Raw genomic sequence first — 18,765 nt, forward strand, 5'->3', positions numbered from 1 at the left:
TTAAAAGAATATCCATTTATTTTCTCACTCTTGCTGTGGGTCCACAGTCTGGACATGGTGCAGCTCCCTCCTCTGTTCAGGGAATCCCCGGGCTGCACTCGAGGTATGGCCAGCCTGCTTTCTCCACTGGAGGCTACACTGGGGAATAATGGGCTTCCACGCTCACCCAGGAGCTGGCTCTAATTCCTCCTGCAGCTGTACGACTAAGGATCCGTCAGTTTGCTGGTTGTGGGCTGGAGGCCACCTGCAGATGCCAGATGTCACACGTGGCTCCTTGCCATGCAAGCTTCCATATCTGTTCACTTCATCAAGCCGACAAGAGGAAGCTCTTCTCCAGTCTACTTAGATGGAGTCTCATATAATATAACGCAATCAGGAAGTGACGTCCCATCACCTTTGCCTTAAACATGATCTAACCAAGGGCGTGGCACCGTTACCTTTGCCAGTTCTGTTGGTCAGAAGCAAGTCTCGGGACACTCCCATACTCGGGGGAGAGGATTACCCCAACACATGGACGCTAGAAGGTGAAAACCACTGGAGGGGTCACCTTAGGGGTTTGTGTGCCATGTTAGTAGTTTGAGAATCCACTTCCTTAGAGAAAGGAAAATGTATTTACTTTTGCAAACATTCGTCCATCAGTCTAAAAAGGTCTTGGTAAATTTCCTTGGGCGCGTCCTGTCCGAGGTAAAAATCCACATGATTGTAGTGTGGGATCAACTTGTAGTAAATAAGCCTGGTAATCTTAGGGAGTAAATTCTCAACGTCTTTGAGATCAGCCACACGGTCATGTCCTCCACTCCACACAGCCGTTGGTACCTCCATCTTTGTGACGTCATATAAGGGAGGTGTAAGCTAATTACAAATAAAGAGATAGAGAAAAAAAAAACAGTTTTTACAGAAAACCACCTAATGAAGTAGCATTCACTATTAATTGTTTTTTTTAAAGATTATATTTATTTAACAGAGGAAGAGAGATCACAAGTAGGCAGAGCAGCAGGCAGAGAGAGAAGGGGAAACAGGCTCCCTACTGAGCAGAGAGCCCGATGTGGGGCTCGATCCCAGGACCCTGAGATCATGCCCTGGGCCAAAGGCAGAGACTTAACCAACCAAGCCACCCAGGTGCCCTAACTATTAAGTGTTAAGCAAGTTCTTCAAATGCTCCAAGCATGCAGTTAGAATACACTTAGTGATCTATAAACATTAAAATGTTCAAAGTACTTAAAAACACTTTTGTGCAATAGTTCAATTGTGAGCAAATGAACAACAATGATAAAAAAAATCCACAACCATTTTATTCCTGATCTGCACTTGGAGGAAAACAGGAAAGAATTCTAGGGGAAGGGGGTCCTTATTTCTATGGGGGCCATCTTTCTAGTAACACTTGCATGGGGACTATGTCCTTTTCCAACAAGATAGATGTGTTTATGTTTTGGATACATGTAAATACTTCATCTCATACACAGAAATCTGGACAAGGGGTTACTGACACTTGAGCAGGCTCTTGGGGGAGCACTGAGACCAACAGAAGAAAACATCTGAAATACAAAGTTAAGAAGGAGACAGCCTGTTCCAGAGAAGAGTGGCTGTGGTATTAATCTCTAGCCCCTTCTCTCTGGACATACAGCGTTTCTCACGTGGATCCAACAAATTCCATCCTCCAGTTTATCAGTGGTCCAAGATGACCAGGCCTGGCCTATCCATCCTTCATTCTTCTGGCTTCCATGACTGGATGAGAGATGGGTACATGGCTAAAAACCAAGCCAGAGCTCTCTCTGGAACTTTCGGCTAGAGTAATTGAGAAAAATACTGGCCTTTTCTTTGGATTTGTGGTTGGAAGAATGCTATGAGCTAAGTACCACCAGGCACCCTTTCACTACTATTTTTAAAAATAGCTTAAGAAGGGAAAGGGCACAAGCAGAAGTGGGAGAGAGAGAGGGAGGGACCAAGGGAGCAGGAGAGCCTGGAGGACAGTGTTTAAGTTTCTACCTATTGTGAATTTCCCACCACACTTCTTAGCTCAGTAAAGCATACTGCTTTTATATTTTTTAAACTTAAAATAGAGTTGTCTTCTGTTTAAGCCTCCAACTCTTGGTTTTGGCTCAGGTGGTCAACTTGGGGTCTTGAGATCAAGACCCTGCATGAGGCTCTATGCTGGGAGCAGAGCCTGCTTGAGATTCTCTCCCTCTGTCTCTGCCCCTCCCACTCATGCTCTCTTTCTCTAAAAATAAATAAATACATCTTTAAAAAAGAAAATGCACCATCATTAATTTTGGCAGCAACATTAGGAAGAAAATGTCATAGGGACAAAGGTACAGATCCTTAGGAACTTGTAACCTTGCCCGGGAGAGGTTTCCTAGATGAGAAATGCACACGGGTGGGCCATCCCTCGGCGAATGTGCACCCAGACTTCCCTGAGCAGGGCGGTATTCAGGCAGAGAGCATGGCTTTAGTCATTACAGAAGTCACTGGCAGTCCATGTGTTGGTGTCTGGGTCTTCGCATCGCTAAATATCTTACTGTTTACACCTACGCTATACTGCTGGGAGACTATGGTCTTGGGCTTAGAAGCAGGTGGTCAGTGGGAAGGTGTAGCTGCAACAGGGAGTGAGAAAGGTCAGGAAGCAACTGAGTGCAGGTCGGCTGTGAGCATAAGGGCTTAGGGGAGCAGAAGGGCTCAGGGCAGGGGAACTGGCGCAGTGCCCAAAGGCAAAGAACAGCAGAGGCAAGAAGAGACATGCTTCCCCTGACTCTGTGGGTTTCTCAGTGGGATGAAACAGGGTACAACGACCCGGATGCAAGGATGGCGAGAGCACAACCCAGAGGGAGCAGCACGTGCTAGCAAGTTTATGGCAACAGACTGGGGCTCCGCAATGGTTTAGGACTCTATGAAGGACAAAAGGGGGCCCAGAAGATGGCAAAGCAAACATGAACGTGAAAATCAGGATGCAAATAAGACGTGCTGGCTTTGGGCCAAGAAATTCTTTTTTACTCTCGTGGTAATAAAGGATTGGTGATTACACTGATAATCACGCCTGCCTAATTTAGGGATATTACTTATACTTGTGACAAAAGCTATTGCTTTGTACAGTTGATTTCATCTACCCTCAGTCTGGGATTTTCCATTATTCATTCCCTCCAAGGTCCCAAGCAAAAGATTGTAAATGAACTTGAACTACCCCCTCTCCCCACCCAGTCTTCTGAGGATCTGTGAGCACACTGGTAAAGCTAAGCCTTGTGACTCAGCTCTCAACCAAATTGATATCTGAGGCCACAGATAAATTCATCAACCAAGACACTTTCCTTTGAGCAACTATCTATTCCTGTGAGGACGAGGAATCAATCAATTACAACAGTAAACGGCACTTGGGACATAGTGGGCGAGTCTGTGGGTGGCCAGCAGTTTAGGAGAAAACTATAGAAGTTCGGGAGGAAAATTGGATTTTTCACACCAGCCAAAATTATGCAATTTCAATACTGCAGTTGGGGTAGCACTGAAAATTTGCTTTTTAAAAAAAATTCCAATTTTTTCCATATTCCTGATTTGAGGAACTCATGTGTCTTTGATGACTACTTGTTTAATTTGAGCTCAGTCTACTAGCATGAGGCCAAAATCATATACAGATTTCCTTATAAATTCTGGAAAAAATAACAACAAACAGAACATAACCTATTGCCATTTAATATAAAACTTTGGCCCCAAAAGTTTTCAGAGATTGTGTTAGGAAGTATCGTGACCCACTGATCTCTGACAGATAACAGCACTTCTTCCTTAGAGTGAGAGTTCTGCCTCGTATATCTTTAGTGATCCATGTTGTTTAGTGATCCAGTGTTGTTTTTTTTTATTTTTTATGAGTCATACATGGCATCCCAAAGATCTGTCCCAAAGCGCTGAGAGTTTCTATTTTTTGAGAAGGAAGAAGTGCAGTGGAAGAAGAATGGATACAAAATCCAGGAACCCTGGGTCATACTCAGGTCCATTACTAGCTAAATAATTTTGGCAATTTACGTAACCTCTCTGAGCCTCTGCATAATGAGGACAATCATATTTGCCTTGCACAGTCCTCGTGAGGATCACAGTCATGATGTGGAACCTGGCAGGAAACCGAGAAGTAGCATCTGACTGATATACAACATCTGGGGGTAGTGTTGGTGGTTAACGAGTGAATACCACTTTATTAGTTTGCAAGCAGGTGCCCCTGATGATTATTGCCATCTCTGTACCTGGTGGAAGTGCCTCATGTTCTGATCAGCATTTCCCCAATCAAAAGCTTGGAACAGACCAGAATTAGCAGCCTATAATAAAATAAAAATAAAAATGCATTACCGTGATATAAGAAGACAGCACACATTGAAAGACAATAAACAGAAAATATACAAAGAGGATGACATCACATCCCACTGTTTTGGCACAAGAGCTAAAACCCAGTAAAGAGGAATAAACCTGATCATATAAATGATAAATATTGATATACTAATTCACAGAACTAGGACTGTTTTTCAATCCCTTCCCCCATACTTCTCGAACGAAAATCCTCAGGCAGCAATGTCCTTAAATGTTCTAATGCCTATGAAATGTTTACAAGGATGCTGGGTGGGATGATTCTTGAATATCTTAGCTTCACAAATTTTAATTTTAATTTTTTTAAAAAGCACCAGCTGGACATCTCCTACATTGAAAATTGACTGTTTTCATGTACAAACAGCTTTGTACGTTATCCAAGGCAGGCGGTCTAGGGTATTAGGACCATAGTCCTTATTCTTTTTTTTTTTTTAATTTATTTTTTATAAATGTATATTTTTATCCCCAGGGGTACAGGTCTGTGAATCGCCAGGTTTACACACTTCACAGCACTCACCAAAGCACATACCCTCCCCAATGTCCATAACCCACCCCCCTTCTCCTAACCCCCCTCCCCCCAGCAACCCTCAGTTTGTTTTGTCATATTCCTTATTCTTAAACATTTTGTTGCCAATGCAAGGAATGTTCATTAACTCGGAGCCTCCTCAGCGCTTTCTGTTTGAGGTACAGTGTTGCTGTCCCCCATCTGCAGGGCCAGGCAGCCTGTGTCTCCCACGTCATCTGTTCCTGTGGCCACAGCCTCCAGGTCTGAGACACCACACGCACCCATATTTGCATTTTAATGTTTAGACTTTGGCTATTAGAATAGAAATATTCATAAGCCTCTACACCTAAGGGTTCCTTCTGTGATTTGCCAGGAAGCAGGTAACGTTCACATTTGTCTCAAGGGCTTCATGAAATGATTTTCAGGCTAATCCAAGGGGTTTTTTCTTTTTCTTTTAGGTTTTTTTTTTTTTTTTTCTTAACTTGACTCTCTGATTTTTTTTCCCACCCTCGTTGATTTAATCCTGATTTTTAGTTTAAAATTAGTCCCATCGTGATGTCTAAGGACAGATGCAGTAGTCTGCTGCTGTTGGAATTTTGCAGGGTTTTGGCAATGGAAGGCACTATCATGGGCTACTTAGGTCATCTTCCCCAACGCTCATCTGTGAAATGGAAATGACAACATCCTCCTCACGGGCTGTGGAGATTTTTTTTTCCTTTTTGGTTGTGAAGATTAAATAGGGTAATGCAACAAGATAAAATAAATAGGGTAATGCATATGAAGAGGGTGACACCTAATTACCACCATCAGCATCAGCCTCATCACCCCTGCCTTGGCTGTCTGAGTAACTTAGAGCCACATGATTTATCTCATCCCCTTCCCCCACTGTCCTGACTTATTTCTGTCCTGAAGAGGATTTTCTGTCACAGGAGAAGAGACCTTCTGAAGAGCAGTCAGCTGGGAGATGCGTAAGGGACTGGCTAGGACATCTGTAGAATGGGGGTCCCAACACCTCCATGGAAAGACTGTTATTAAGAATTCAGTGAGACTGAATGAAATCACACATATGAGTAGCAAGAACACATAGTAAGTGCTCAGTAAATGTGAAATTGAGGTCGCGTCACCTGGAAGGCCATTCCCATCACAGGCTCCAACCGTCTCCTCACCGGGAGGAGGCCATGTGGCCTTTTTCCTGCAGGAACTTGAAGGCTTAGCTTCTGGGGGATATAACTCTTCAGAGGAGTTCAGAAATCCTCAACTAGTATTTCAGGCTATCTAGAGCAGTGCTTCTCAACCTTAAACCATGGAACAAATTTATTTGGGTGGAGGTTAAAGATTCCTAGGGATCTCAGATATATTAAAACTCTGGGAAGACCTTTCTCTCCTCCTTCCTTCCCCTCCTCATACACACACATGTTCATACATACTTGGCTCAGAAAGCTCTACCAATTGAATTTGACTTGTCTCTGCACTTGCTGAATATTGAGTAATAGGATAAGTAGAACACTTAAAAAAATTTGAAACTGAGAGTAAAAACCAGAAACCATTAATCTATTTTAGTCCCTCTCTAACATTTAATTTGCTCAGAACTAAACATGATTTCCATACTCCGAAATGGCCCACATGCCAATAGGAGGCTGAGCAGATCTTTCTGGAACAGCCCATATAATGCTGTATAAAGTTCTGTTAGAACTGACAATTTTCCAAAAGAGGAAATACAAGCTTTCCCAGAAAAGGCTGTTTGGAGGGATCCAACAATCAGAGTTCAATCAGAATCTGTGGGAACTAGGCCTGTACACCAGACACTATTGAGGACATGAACAGAAGAGAGAAGAGGAAGTCGCTGCACAACCCCACAGTGGGCTCTGTGAGACCACTCCTCAGGGGTCTCTGAGACCTACGTGGACCTCATCTCAGGAATAGAGATCTCTTACCTGGGCCCAGTGCAGCATATTCTGAACAGACGTGCCCGCGGAGCTCTGCGCCAAGTAAACATCCAAGCGACTCTGCAAAGGAGAGAATTTTTCCTCATCTGGAGGCTACTCATGTGACCACACCACAGATAAACCTGAATATTCTCTCTGTCAGGAATAAACATGTACCATACCCTCTTGAAGAACTTTCTCCTCCCTTGGCTCTAGTCTGCCCTGTGCAGCCTTCCTAAAGTCCAGAGGCCATCCTGCAGGGTCGAAGGCACTAACACATGTTCTCTCCAGCCTCACCTCAGACAGGTCTGACAGTCCAGGGGGTCAAGGAGTAAAAGCCACAGTGACCTTCCTCACCCTGGGTTGAGTCCCAAAAGACCTTCCCAGAGAGTTGTTTATCATGAGGCATTGACAAAAGATCTGAATGTTTGCTTTCTGATTTTAACAACATGGTCAATATTCTATAGGGCTCTCTGAAAGTTTGTGGGACATAACCCAACCAGTGTTGTAGCTTCCATTAACATTTAGATTTTTTTCTGGATTAAAAAAAATTTTTTTGTTCGTATTTTCCATTGCATATTTTTTTGCATATATGAAAGAGTTATATATTTCCACCAAAGTAAGCCTACTAGAAGCATCATGGAGCTTTTAAAAAAACACAACTCATCATGAGCTACCCAATACTATGAGGTACCATGAGGTACCCAATACCAATACCATGAGCTATTGAATCAATATCAAAACTTCTAGGGGTGAGTTCTGGACTTGTGAAGTTTTTCAAAGTTCCACAAACTCTTATTTATGCGTCCCTGCTTATCCACTAAAACATTCTTGTAGAGACTATAATATTCCATAGGATGGTCCCCAACAGTGAAAAAAAAAATGGGCCAATCTGACTGTACAACGAAGGCCCTCCATGGGAGTTATTCTGTGAAGTCTTTCTTTAGCAAGCTCTTAGGCCATGCCTCGAAGGTATTTTTGAAATGATCTCAGTTGGGTGTGCATAAAGGTCCTCTTACTCAGCTCTGCCTACATGATATGCCTCCATCAAAGTGATAAACAAGCACAGTTCCCTTCAGTAAACTGAGAATAACGTAGGGGAGGAATGTGGAAAGCCAGTGACTAAGGCACGCTTTCCATAAACCGCCTTTTTTAAGTCTTGCTTAAAAGCAAGAGAGGTGTTATCAGTGCCTTCCACTAACAGAGGGAGACTAGGCTCTGGGCAGAAGTCTGGGAGATAGTCGAAGACATTTTCAGCTTTGTCCTGCCTCTGGTTTCAAAGATACTTCCTCTCTGGCTTGGGAGTAAACAGTACACAGTGGACAGTAGCTGACTCTTTGGCTCAGCTAGTGAGGACCAAGGAAAAAAAGGATTTCATCCAGAGAGAACTCACCAGTAACCCAGCTTATCCCTCTCAGTGTCCTTTGAACAATGAATCTATACTTAACATTGGAAAGCCACCCCTTAACCTCTTTTGATTAAAGAAGTAAGTGGTTCATAAAATGACTATTTCCAAGTCACCTATGAAAGAGGAAGACTGGTTCAAAAACAGATGCCTGAGCTTACTCCCTGAGATTCTACTTTGGTAGGTGTGGGGTAGCGTTTAGGCATAGCAAGATAAATTTCTAAATCATAGCCTTCATGTAAGTGAAGGACTTTCCAAGGGCAGCATGTTGGCCAACAGCAAGAGTTGGTGAGAATGTTCAGTGGCCAAGCCTTCTCCTCAGAACCTCCTACTAAAGCAGGTGGACTCCCCAGCTTTGGTTGGAAACCACCACCATGTATCTTCAATTTAGAAGACAAAAAAAAAAAAAAGAAAGAAAGAAAGAAAAAAAGATCTTGAAATGTGTTCTCCACATGATTCAGTACAAATTCTCCTCACCTCTGTGCAACAAAACAATTGTTTTCTTGGCTCTGACTACTTACACATACCATGTTTAAATTTTTCGGGTCAAATCCACTCAAAGTAAACAGGAAGTTGCTGCAAATATGACGAAATAGCTTCCGGTTGCACACCTTGGTGGCAATGAATTGGTCAAAAAACGTATGAGGGTAGAACATCTTGTCACCAAATAGTGCCTGCAGGATGAGTATAAGACACCATCAGATTTCATGGATGTGGACGTCAAGAGTGGAAAGGGATAGACAAGGGCTGGACAGCTGTGGTATCTGCACTACACTAGTCCTCAGTGAAATGGAGAGCTCTGTTAAATTTTGTCTTTGGTTCTCCCAACCCACCCTGGTGATCTTTCCAACTTTCCTCTTGATGCCTTTTCCCAAGATCTTCTACTTGGGGTGTTTTGAGAATGCCCCTTGTGAAAGCAGTCCCTGTAGGGAACTGGTAAGTCTCTGGAGTTGGGGATGCCTTGGTTCAATTTTGGACTCTGTTTCTTATACCTTAAGGGAGTATTGAATTTCAATTATCCAGAAGTTTCTCAACAATGACATGAAAAATTAACATGCAGTATGCTGTGAAGATAATAGGTCTTGTTTAAAAGGAGCCTTCTGGGGGTACCTGGGTGGCTCAGTAGGTTAAGCCTCTGCCTTTGGCCCAGGATCGAGCCCCACATCGAGCTCTCTGCTCAGCAGGGAGCCTGCTTCCCCCCCTCCTCTCTGCCTGCCTCTCTGCCTACTTGTGATCTCTCTCTCTGTCACATAAATAAATACAATCTTTTAAAAAAAGGAGCCTTCTACAGTTTTTAGAATCTAGTAAACACTCCTCAAACAATAACTGCTATTATAATTAGTGAATGATTGTTCCAGAATCTTTCAGCGAACTCTTCCAGAGGCAAAAGCTCAACCCCCCCCCCCCAAATCAATCTCTACTAATGGAATTTGAGGCAATGTTGCCAGTGAGTTGAATTTACCTTCTGAACTTTAGGAATCCCTTCAAATTAGAACACAAGTTCATATCTAATTCCTGTGCATAGAATATGAATCTTGCCTTTGTTTCACAATAACTTGTTTTATAATCTTAAATTAGATAAAAGATGAAAATATTCTAAAAAAAAAAAAAAGACTTTATGTGTTTATTTGAGAGAGCAGCAGGAGGGGCAGAGGAAGAGGGAGGGAAACAAGCAGATTCCCTGTTGAGTGCAGAGCCTGGTAGCTCGATCCTAGGACCCTGAGATCATTACCTGAGCTGAAGCCAGACAACTGCTCCTTCACCCTAACTGAAAGAGAAAGGATAGCAATGCAGGCCAGCCAGCCATGCAGCACCCATTCCTACGGTGTAGTCAACGTGACCTGTAGACTGTGTAATTCCAAGTTGGTTCTAGAGGTGGCGTACTTGTCACGTAGCAGCATATGGTTCTAGCTGCTGTGAATTTAAGATGTTCCTTCTAGGTACCTGGCCCCATGCCAGGTCACATGGTTTATCAAGCAGAACATGGGCTGGATGCAGCTCTCGATGGCCTGCTGAGCTGGACACCATGTGCATGGCTGTATAAGGATCCAGAACTAACTTTTTCAGGTTGGCATTGGAAAGGAGGGGAAATGATTATGTAGAAGAAAGAACATCGACCACAGATGGCCTGGTCAGATCTGGGTTCAGGTTCTGATTCTACCACCCATTTGCTGGGTCATTTGGGACAGGGTGCTTAGCCTTTCTGAGCCACAGGTTCTTCTTTTAGAAATGAAGATGGGCGCTTTGTTGGCTCAGTCAGTTAAGCATCTGACTCTTGATTTTGACTCTGGTCATGATCTCAGGGTTGTGAGATCAAGTCCCACCTTGGGCTCTGTGCTGAGTGTGGAGCCTGCTTTGGATTCTTTCCCTCCCTCTGCCTCTAAAGAGAGGAATAAAAAAAGAAATAGAGAAAGGATGGAAGAAAGGAAGACAATACTAACAATCCTTACTACTATAGATAACATGCAAAGAGGAAAGGGTCAAAGCAAGCTGTAGGTCAGAAAAAAGATAGAGGGGCAAGAACACAGAAATGCTCAGGGATAAAACAGGGGTGGACGATGTGGAGAGGATAAGCAGTTGGTAATTAGGAGATCTGAAGCACCAAGTGCTGAGGTTTTGAATCTAAAATAAACTTAAATAATAATACTAGACAATTTTTACTGAGCACCTGCTATAAGCCAGATAAGATGCTTAAACATATATTGTCTCAATCAATCTCCAAAAAAATTTGACAAATCTTACCCCTTTTTTAAACTCATTCATTAATTTTCAACTTTACTGAGGAATAATTGATATCGTAAGACAGTGTCTTATAAATGGAAGTTTGTACGCTTTGACCTACATTACCCCATTTCCCCCTCCTCCAGCCCCTACTAACCACCATTCTATTCCCCTTTTCTATGAAATTGGTTTTTTAATATTAGATTCTACATATAAGTGATTCAGTACAGTATTTGTCGTTCTCTGTCTGGCTTATTTCACTTAGCATTGTGCCCACGAGTTTCATCTGGTTTCCTTATTCTCTTTTGACTTTTTTATGTTCTTTTAAATTTTCCCATTTTAATTTGTCTTTACTATTTTCCAGAAGAGCTATACTAATTTATATTTTCACCAGTAGCATACAAGGGTTGGCTTTTCTCAACATCCTTGCCAACATTTATTTCTTGTCTTTTTGGTAAAACTCATCTAACGAGTATGAGGCAATGCTCCATTGTGGTTTTGGTTTCCGTCTCCCTGATGATGAGTGAGGTTGCGCATCTTTCCATGTGTCCGTTGGTCATTTGCATATCTTCTTCGGAAAAATGTGCATTCTTGTCCTTTGCCCATTTTTAATAGGATTACCTGCTTTTTTGGCTATTGAATTGTATGAGCATTTTTATACATTTTGGTAATCAACCCCTGATCAGATACATGGTTTGCAAAGATTTTCTCCCATTTTGTAGGCTGCATTTTCAATATATTAATCACTACCTTTGCTGTTGAAGCTTTTTAGTTAGTCCCATGTGCTGATATTGCCAGTTCTCTTGGTGTTTTATCCAGAAAAATCATTGTCAAGACCAATGTCAAGGAGGCTTTTCCCTATGCTTTTTTTTTTAAAGATTTTATTTATTTATTTGACAGAGAGAGAGAGATCATAGGTAGGCAGAGAGGCAGGCAGAGAGGGGGAATCAGGCTCCCCACTGAGCAGAGAGCCTGATGTGGGGCTCGATCCCAGGACCCTGGGATCATGACCTGAGCCGAAGGCAGAGGCTTAACCCACTGAGCCACCCAGGTGCCCCTCTCTATGCTTTTTTCTAGGAGTTTTATGGTTTCAGATCTTCAGTGTAAGTCTTTAATCTACTTTGAGTTAATTTTTGTGAGTGGTGTAACATAAGGGTTCCGTTTCATTCTTTATTTAAGATTTTATTTGACAAAAGAGAGAGAGCACAAGCAGGGGGAGTGGCAGGCAGAGGAAGCAGGTTCCCTGTTAAGCAGGGAGCTCGACACGGGACTCAATCCCAGGATCCTGGTCTCATGACCTGAGCCAAAGGCAGACGCTTAACCGACTGAGCCACCCAGGCGTCCCTCATTCTTTTGCATGTGGCTGTCCAGGTACCCCAATACCATGTGTTAAAGGGATTGTTTTTTCGCCATTGTGTGTTCATAGTACCCTTGTCAGAGATCAGTAGACCAGAAATATGGGTTTATTTCTGGTTCCCTATTCTATCCCACTGGTCTACGCACCTGCTTTTATGTTAGTACAATACTGTTTTGATGACTGTACCTTTGTAAAAGAGTTTGAAATCAGGAAGTGGGATGCCTCCCCTTTTGCTCTGCTTTCACAAGACTGGTTGGGCTATTTGGGGCCTTTGTATTTCCGTACAAATTTTAGGATCATTTTTTCCAGTTCTGTGAAAATTGCCACTGGAATTTTGATAGGGATAGCACCGAATCTGCAGTTCGCTCTGGGTTGTATGGGCACATTAGTGATATTAATCCTTCCAATCCATGAACACAGGGTATCTTTTTATTTATTTGCACCTTTCTGGGTTGTATAGGTATGGAACTGAATCACCATGGGCTAATTTACTTATTTCTCACAAGCCAGAATCCCTGGCTTCTACAAAAATGCTCTCCCTTCCATCTGCTTTAACTAAAATCACTGAATGCAGCAATCACTTTCAGTCTGCCATGGGAGAAGCCCATATTAATCTGTTAGAGGAAAACACACTAAACCAATTTATTTCAACAGAGTAACTGATCAGATTCGTTAGCTCTCAGCGCACAGAGGGAATTTGGAGTTCGGGATATTGCCCAGATTTTGAGGAGTTGACAGACTGAGAGTCTATGAAGCATGGGCAGTTGAGTAAGGTTGGGCTTTCAGTGGGGCACCTGGGTGATGCAGTTGGGTAAGGATCTGACTCTTGCTTTCAGCTCAGGTGGTGATCTCAGGGTTGGGAGATCGATCCCCACAACAGGCTCCATGTCTAGCGGGGAGTCTGCTTCAGATTCTCTCTCCCTCTCCCTCTGCCCCTCCTGCTCATGCTAGCGCTCTCTCTCTCTCTCTTAAATAAATAAATAAATAAATAAATGAATAGATATTTTTTTAAGTTGGACTTTTCAGGTGGGAAGAAAGTAGGTTCTAGGCAAATCCTGATAACAATGAGTAGCTGACATTTATTAAAATTTTATAATGTGCAAGACCAGGATCTAAGGGATTCACAGGTTTGAACTCAATCCTCACAGCAGCCTGAGGAGTAGGAGAGGTGCCCTCTTTGGGGCACCTGGGTGGCTCAATGGGTTAAAGTCTCTGTCTTCTGCTCGGGTCATGATCTCAGGGCCCTAGGATTGAGCCCCACTTTGGGCTCCCTGTAGGGATCCTGCTTCCTCCTCTCTCTGCCTGCCTCTCTGCCTACTTGTGATCTCTGTCTGTCAAATAAATAAAATCTTTAAAAATAGATCCCATCTTTATGGGTGAAGAACATGATTCACAAAACCTATAAGGTCTTGACCAAAGTTACTCAGTCAGCTAGGATCCAACCACATTCCACCCACTGCCATGCTGTGTTCTCAATCCCTACCCCATATTGCTCCTAAAAAACCAGGGGCCACTAGAGAGAAATTTAACTCACGAGATTAAACAAATCAATTAATTACTTCAACATTGGCTTTATCTGTGAGTGAGAAATGACATGGGATAGAAGCCCCTGGTGTAGATTTGGACAATAGAGTAGGATGGTATCGGTGTGAGCTCCCTGAACCCTGTCGTTAAAATTACGTTATCGACAGATCTATGTAGACATCTTACATCTGTGATAGTCTCAGAAGCTTATAAAATGCCATTTTGTCTAAGGTTTTCTTCTCTTGAAATCAGTGAAAATAGAACTAGTTTTAGTAACTACAGATTTAAACTTGGAGGAGTCACATACCTTGACTACTTCTCTGGAAAGAGTTTTGAATTTTTTCATAGGACTTTGGGTGTATTTCACTGTGATGACTGGAGCCAATGCAAAAAATATCTTAATCCTTTTAGCCAGCTCTGGATTGGTAGAGAATGCTATGAAGGCTGAAGGGGAAGAACACACGAGTCTATAGATTTAAAACAATTCTTCATTCACCATAAATGAGAGCAAAAGAAGGCATGTTAAAAGCAACAGCCACTACAAAACAACTCAAAATAACTACTACTGGTAAGGAAAACTTTCCTAAACTTCTCAAGAAGAAAATTGGGTAATTCAAAATGCAATGACTTTCCTGTCCCTGGAGAATTTAAGTCTACTCATAGTGCTACAGAAAGGGTTCAAACATCCACTGGGGGGCATGGCCAGGTAGACTCCAAGGGCCACTCTACCTTGACCATACTCTTTGGTATCAGATAATACTTGGCCCACAATTTTGGCTTCCCATTCACTAGCCATGGCAAGTCTTAGTTTGCTCAAACTGTAAATGTGGAAAACAGAATCCTCACAGGATGATTCTTTTGAATCACATATATATAAAACAGAAGGTATTCTTTGGCATTCTCACCATTGGGAAGGATTTCCAAATTCAGCCATTTGTAAAATATGGAGGATAATGGTCTCAAATGTTTCTAGGTTGCCATGAGAGATAGTACATAAGATGCACAGCATCCAAAGACCTACTTTACACCAGAAACCTGGTCAGGATTCAGATGCAGAAAAGAGCCTGGTGGAGATGCTGTTAGTATTGTTGAGGTGTCTAGCTACATGGGGAGCAGGGCAGGAGGCAAAGTGCCTCATGCCATTGTCAACATGGCTCCATCTACCTCTAGCCTATCCCAGGGCCTCTGGGAACAAAAAGAAACAATAATGATAGTATATGATTTTCACAGTTTGTAGTTCTCTGATTTCTTTTTGGTGTCCTCATTCAGTTGAAAGCTCTTTAAGGGAAAGACTGTATCATTTTTATCTCGGCCTTCCCCACATCTAAACCAGCATCCAGCAACTGTGTGTGGTATATACACACATGAATAAGTCCCTCTCCCTCAGGCTTATCTGTCCATTTCCAAATTCAGTCCTGGGGCAGCAGAAATCCCTGGTGTCCTCCTCACTTTATTTACTCTTCAGAAACCAGTCAGAGGAAACGGTTTCCCAGGCCAAGTCCTCAAGTTTGAGACTGCACAGAGGGAAGAAGTCCTGAATCCTTTCATGAATCTGGGAGGTTCTCTGACACTCTCAGATCCCACCTGCCCGAACATACCGATGGTGGTGCCTTGTGAGTGGCCCACATAATAGAGTTGCTCTTGTCCAGTTTTCTCTATGATAAAATCGATTGTGGCTGGAAGGTCATAGCCAGCCATCTCGTCCACGCTGCCAAAGAGAAAGAACAACAAAATTGGAAAAAGAAACCATCCATTGTCAGGCCTGCAATGTTTAGACATGTTTATTGCAGGCATAGAGACATAGCTTTTGTCAGTTTAATACTAGAGTCAATATAGAACTTTCAGCATCTCGGCAAGTTTTGCGGATGTCCCCTTGATTGTAAGAGTCACATGGTGAAGAGACCAGAATTGGAAAAATCTGCTTTGCAAAGGCCCAGAGAGCATTTTCCTGTAAGCCTTGCCATAGTTCACTAAATTCTATGGCAGATTTACCTTGAAAAGAACAGTGCCTGGGATGCTTATTTTAAAAGCAGACTAAAGAAAGCAGATCTGCAGGCGTCAGCCCGGACAGAGGGAATCAGAATTTCTAGGGAAGTGGTGCAGCGATCTGTGTATTTATCAATCACATCAGCTGTTTTGCTGATGTAGCTGGGAAAACGCTCAGCTAGGGAATGATTGTGGTACCTGTACTCGTGCTGTCACAGGGTGGCACTGGTGTGAGGAATGAGGAAATACCGAGAAAGGCATCAATGGCTTTAGTGGCCTGTAAGGCATGCTTCTTAGCTCCTGGGCCAGGATGGACGGTCGTCCCTGGCTGCTGTGGCTTCTAGAGCACACCATGCCCCAGGAGCTGTTGCTGGCAACTCTGCTCTTCTGTCATTCTGTGCTCTCAGGCTTTCTTTTTATTTTCCCGGGACCCCGACTCCAGGCCCAAGTCTCAGCCCCGCCAGCCGATAGTTTATTCCTCCTCAGCAAACAAACATTGGAGGTACCACTTGTGCAGACTCACCCAGGGCTCACTCTTGGCTTATCATAAATGTCTGGGCCTCAAAATTTGCACCCAGAACCTTGTTTCTGGTCCCATTTCTCCATCAATTCCTACTTGAGCAAGCACCTCATGTAAGCTTCCTTTGGGGTCCACAGTGGCTAAGTGACAGTCTTGGAATTAACCTTCCTAAAAATGATCTCTGCATTTTGATTTTTCTTTTTGCATATATACTTTGCACACACACAAACACACACACACACACACACACACACCAGCAAGCAGGGTTTTTAAAACAAACAACAATGCAGTGAATAAGGGCATTTCTCCAGAGCCTGGGTAGAGGAAGAAATGTTTGTTTCCTTCTTACGGATTACACTGGGTTGCATGTGCACAGAAAGGGGAAAACCCAAGGGTGTTCGTGTCCATGAACAAGGTATACCCTTTATTTATTAGGATGCAGATCCTTACCTGAAGGCCCAGTATTCTTGAGATTTGGGTGAGAATTTCAAGTGTTTCCTGGACCAGGTGTTACCCCGGCTGTTCCCCATCCACACATCATAACCGCGATCTGCCAGAAGGAAAGCCAGGCTGTTGTTCGGGAGGTTGCATATCCAGTTAGTGGCAGACGCGATTAAGCCATGTTGCAAATACACGACGGGTCTCCGAGCTGAAACACACACGGGCAACAAGACTCTCAGGTCCCCATGCCCTCAGGGTCTGTAGGGGAATCCTCTTTCCTGACTTCCTCTAGCAGAACAGAGGGCAAGGGATGGCATTTGGCACCTGGCAAACCTGGCTTCGAGTCCTCTGTGAACAACTTACTTGGGCAAGTAATTTGTTGTCTTCTGTCTTGTTTTTCTCTTTGTAAAATTTGGATTATACATACTGTTTTACATTGTTCTGTGGGCACTGGAGTTGGGTTGTTCTTGCTCAAAGTCGATTCTGCTACACATTAATCCCTTGTGCCTCAGTTAATTTATCTGTATAATGGGCAGTGATAACAAATGCTATCTCCTAGTGTAGTCAAAAGAATTAAATTAGAATTAAAAAACTTAGGCGAGCCTGGATGGCTGAGTCAGTGTCTGCCTTTGGCTCGGGTCATGATATCAAGGTCCTGGGATGGAGCTCTGTGTTGGGCTCAGCACTTAGTGGGGGGAGGGGTGTCTGCTTCAGGATTCTTTCTCTTTATCTCTGCTCCCCCCTGCACTTATCCTCTCTCCTTCTCTCTCTAAAATAAACGAACAAATCTTTTAAAAATACATAAAAGACTGTCCAGCATAATGAATCATTTCTCTCTGATTATTCATATCAATAAGGCTTGCTGTCTCACGGAGCATCTGACTACCAAACTAAATTTTTCTCGAAATAATAACAGAAACATTGAAAAATGCCATTTGTGAATATTGACTGAGATCCAGGCACTAGGCTCAATTTTACACATGCCACGTGGTCTCTCATTCACATTGTCAGAAAGCTAAACAGCAAAAGGCAAGGTGTTCAGGAACATGTTATGCAAAGTGAAATTGCAAAGTCCTGTTCACAATGTAGAACTGGGACATCTTGATGAAGAAGAAGGCAAGAAGTGGTATTGAGACACAGACAAGAGAGAAAGTGACAACGGTGTTCTTTTCTTTCACGACGGGTTTGTAACTGTGCTGGTGCCCAAGACCCCCTCAGCTCCCCTGGGCTAGACCAGTTCCTGGGGATCGGGTCGCTACACCGGGGTCCCAGAGAGCCTTCTGTCACCCAGACACAAGAAACAAAACTCTATGTTCATTCAGTCTACCTTTGGAGGAAATGGAAAGAAGGAGTGTTATTAATTCTGCTCAGTTCTTGCTAAAGAGCAGTCATAAGCCATAGCCTTCCCCGGATCGTCTCACTGTAGAGTCAACTGTCCAGCTCATGCATTTCAGCAGCTCGCTGGTGAACCAAAATAAAAGTTTGGGCAGACAAAGTTCTCAATGACTATTTTCAAAGGTAATGGGGTTATCTAGAATCTAGATTTTTCTCTTCACACGATAAACCATTCTGATACTGGTAAGATTCATTATACAAGACTCCAAAGGATCAAATGAGCTAAGATTTGAGAGAAGAAAGCAAAGAGTTCTTGCCAGATGAATTCCCCCTTTCTCTACAGAGATCAATCTGTGTTGTAGGGAGCTAGGACTGGCTCATTAATCAAGTTTAAGTATAGCACTATTTGGGCCCAACTTAGGACACCTGGGTGGCTCAGTCAGTTAAGCGTCTGCCTTCAGCTCGGGGCATGACCCCAGGGTCCTGGGATCGAGCACCCCACTGGGCTCCCAGCTCAGCGAGGAGTCTGCTTCTCCCTCTACTCTTCCCCCTGCTAATGAGTTCTCTCCCTCTTTCTCTTTCTCCCTGTCTTTCAAATACATAAATCAAATATAATCTTCTAAAAAATCGGGTCAGATTTACTTAAAACATGAAGTCCCAATGACTTAAGAAGAGAACTAATTACAAATGAAGTTGCGAAGCTGTTGG

The 18,765-nt window shown here is 43.1% G+C and overlaps 1 protein-coding gene across 3 annotated transcripts in view; it reads right to left on the reverse strand.

The window, feature by feature from the left end:
• LIPK (lipase family member K) overlaps positions 1-18,765 on the reverse strand; it is a 33,922-nt gene continuing 15,157 nt past the window's right edge. For all 3 annotated transcript variants that reach the window (XM_032313377.1, XM_032313378.1, XM_032313379.1), the window contains exons 4-10: positions 16,732-16,930; positions 15,374-15,483; positions 14,083-14,219; positions 8,701-8,847; positions 6,778-6,849; positions 4,221-4,292; positions 1-852 (exon numbers count right to left, since the gene is read on the reverse strand). In XM_032313377.1, the coding sequence (XP_032169268.1) occupies positions 613-852; positions 4,221-4,292; positions 6,778-6,849; positions 8,701-8,847; positions 14,083-14,219; positions 15,374-15,483; positions 16,732-16,930 (977 nt within the window). In that variant the 3' untranslated portion in view covers positions 1-612. The remainder of the gene's footprint in view (positions 853-4,220; positions 4,293-6,777; positions 6,850-8,700; positions 8,848-14,082; positions 14,220-15,373; positions 15,484-16,731; positions 16,931-18,765) is intronic.

The sequence above is a fragment of the Mustela erminea genome, chromosome 14, assembly GCF_009829155.1.
Source record: "Mustela erminea isolate mMusErm1 chromosome 14, mMusErm1.Pri, whole genome shotgun sequence".
Taxonomy (NCBI): domain Eukaryota; kingdom Metazoa; phylum Chordata; class Mammalia; order Carnivora; family Mustelidae; genus Mustela; species Mustela erminea.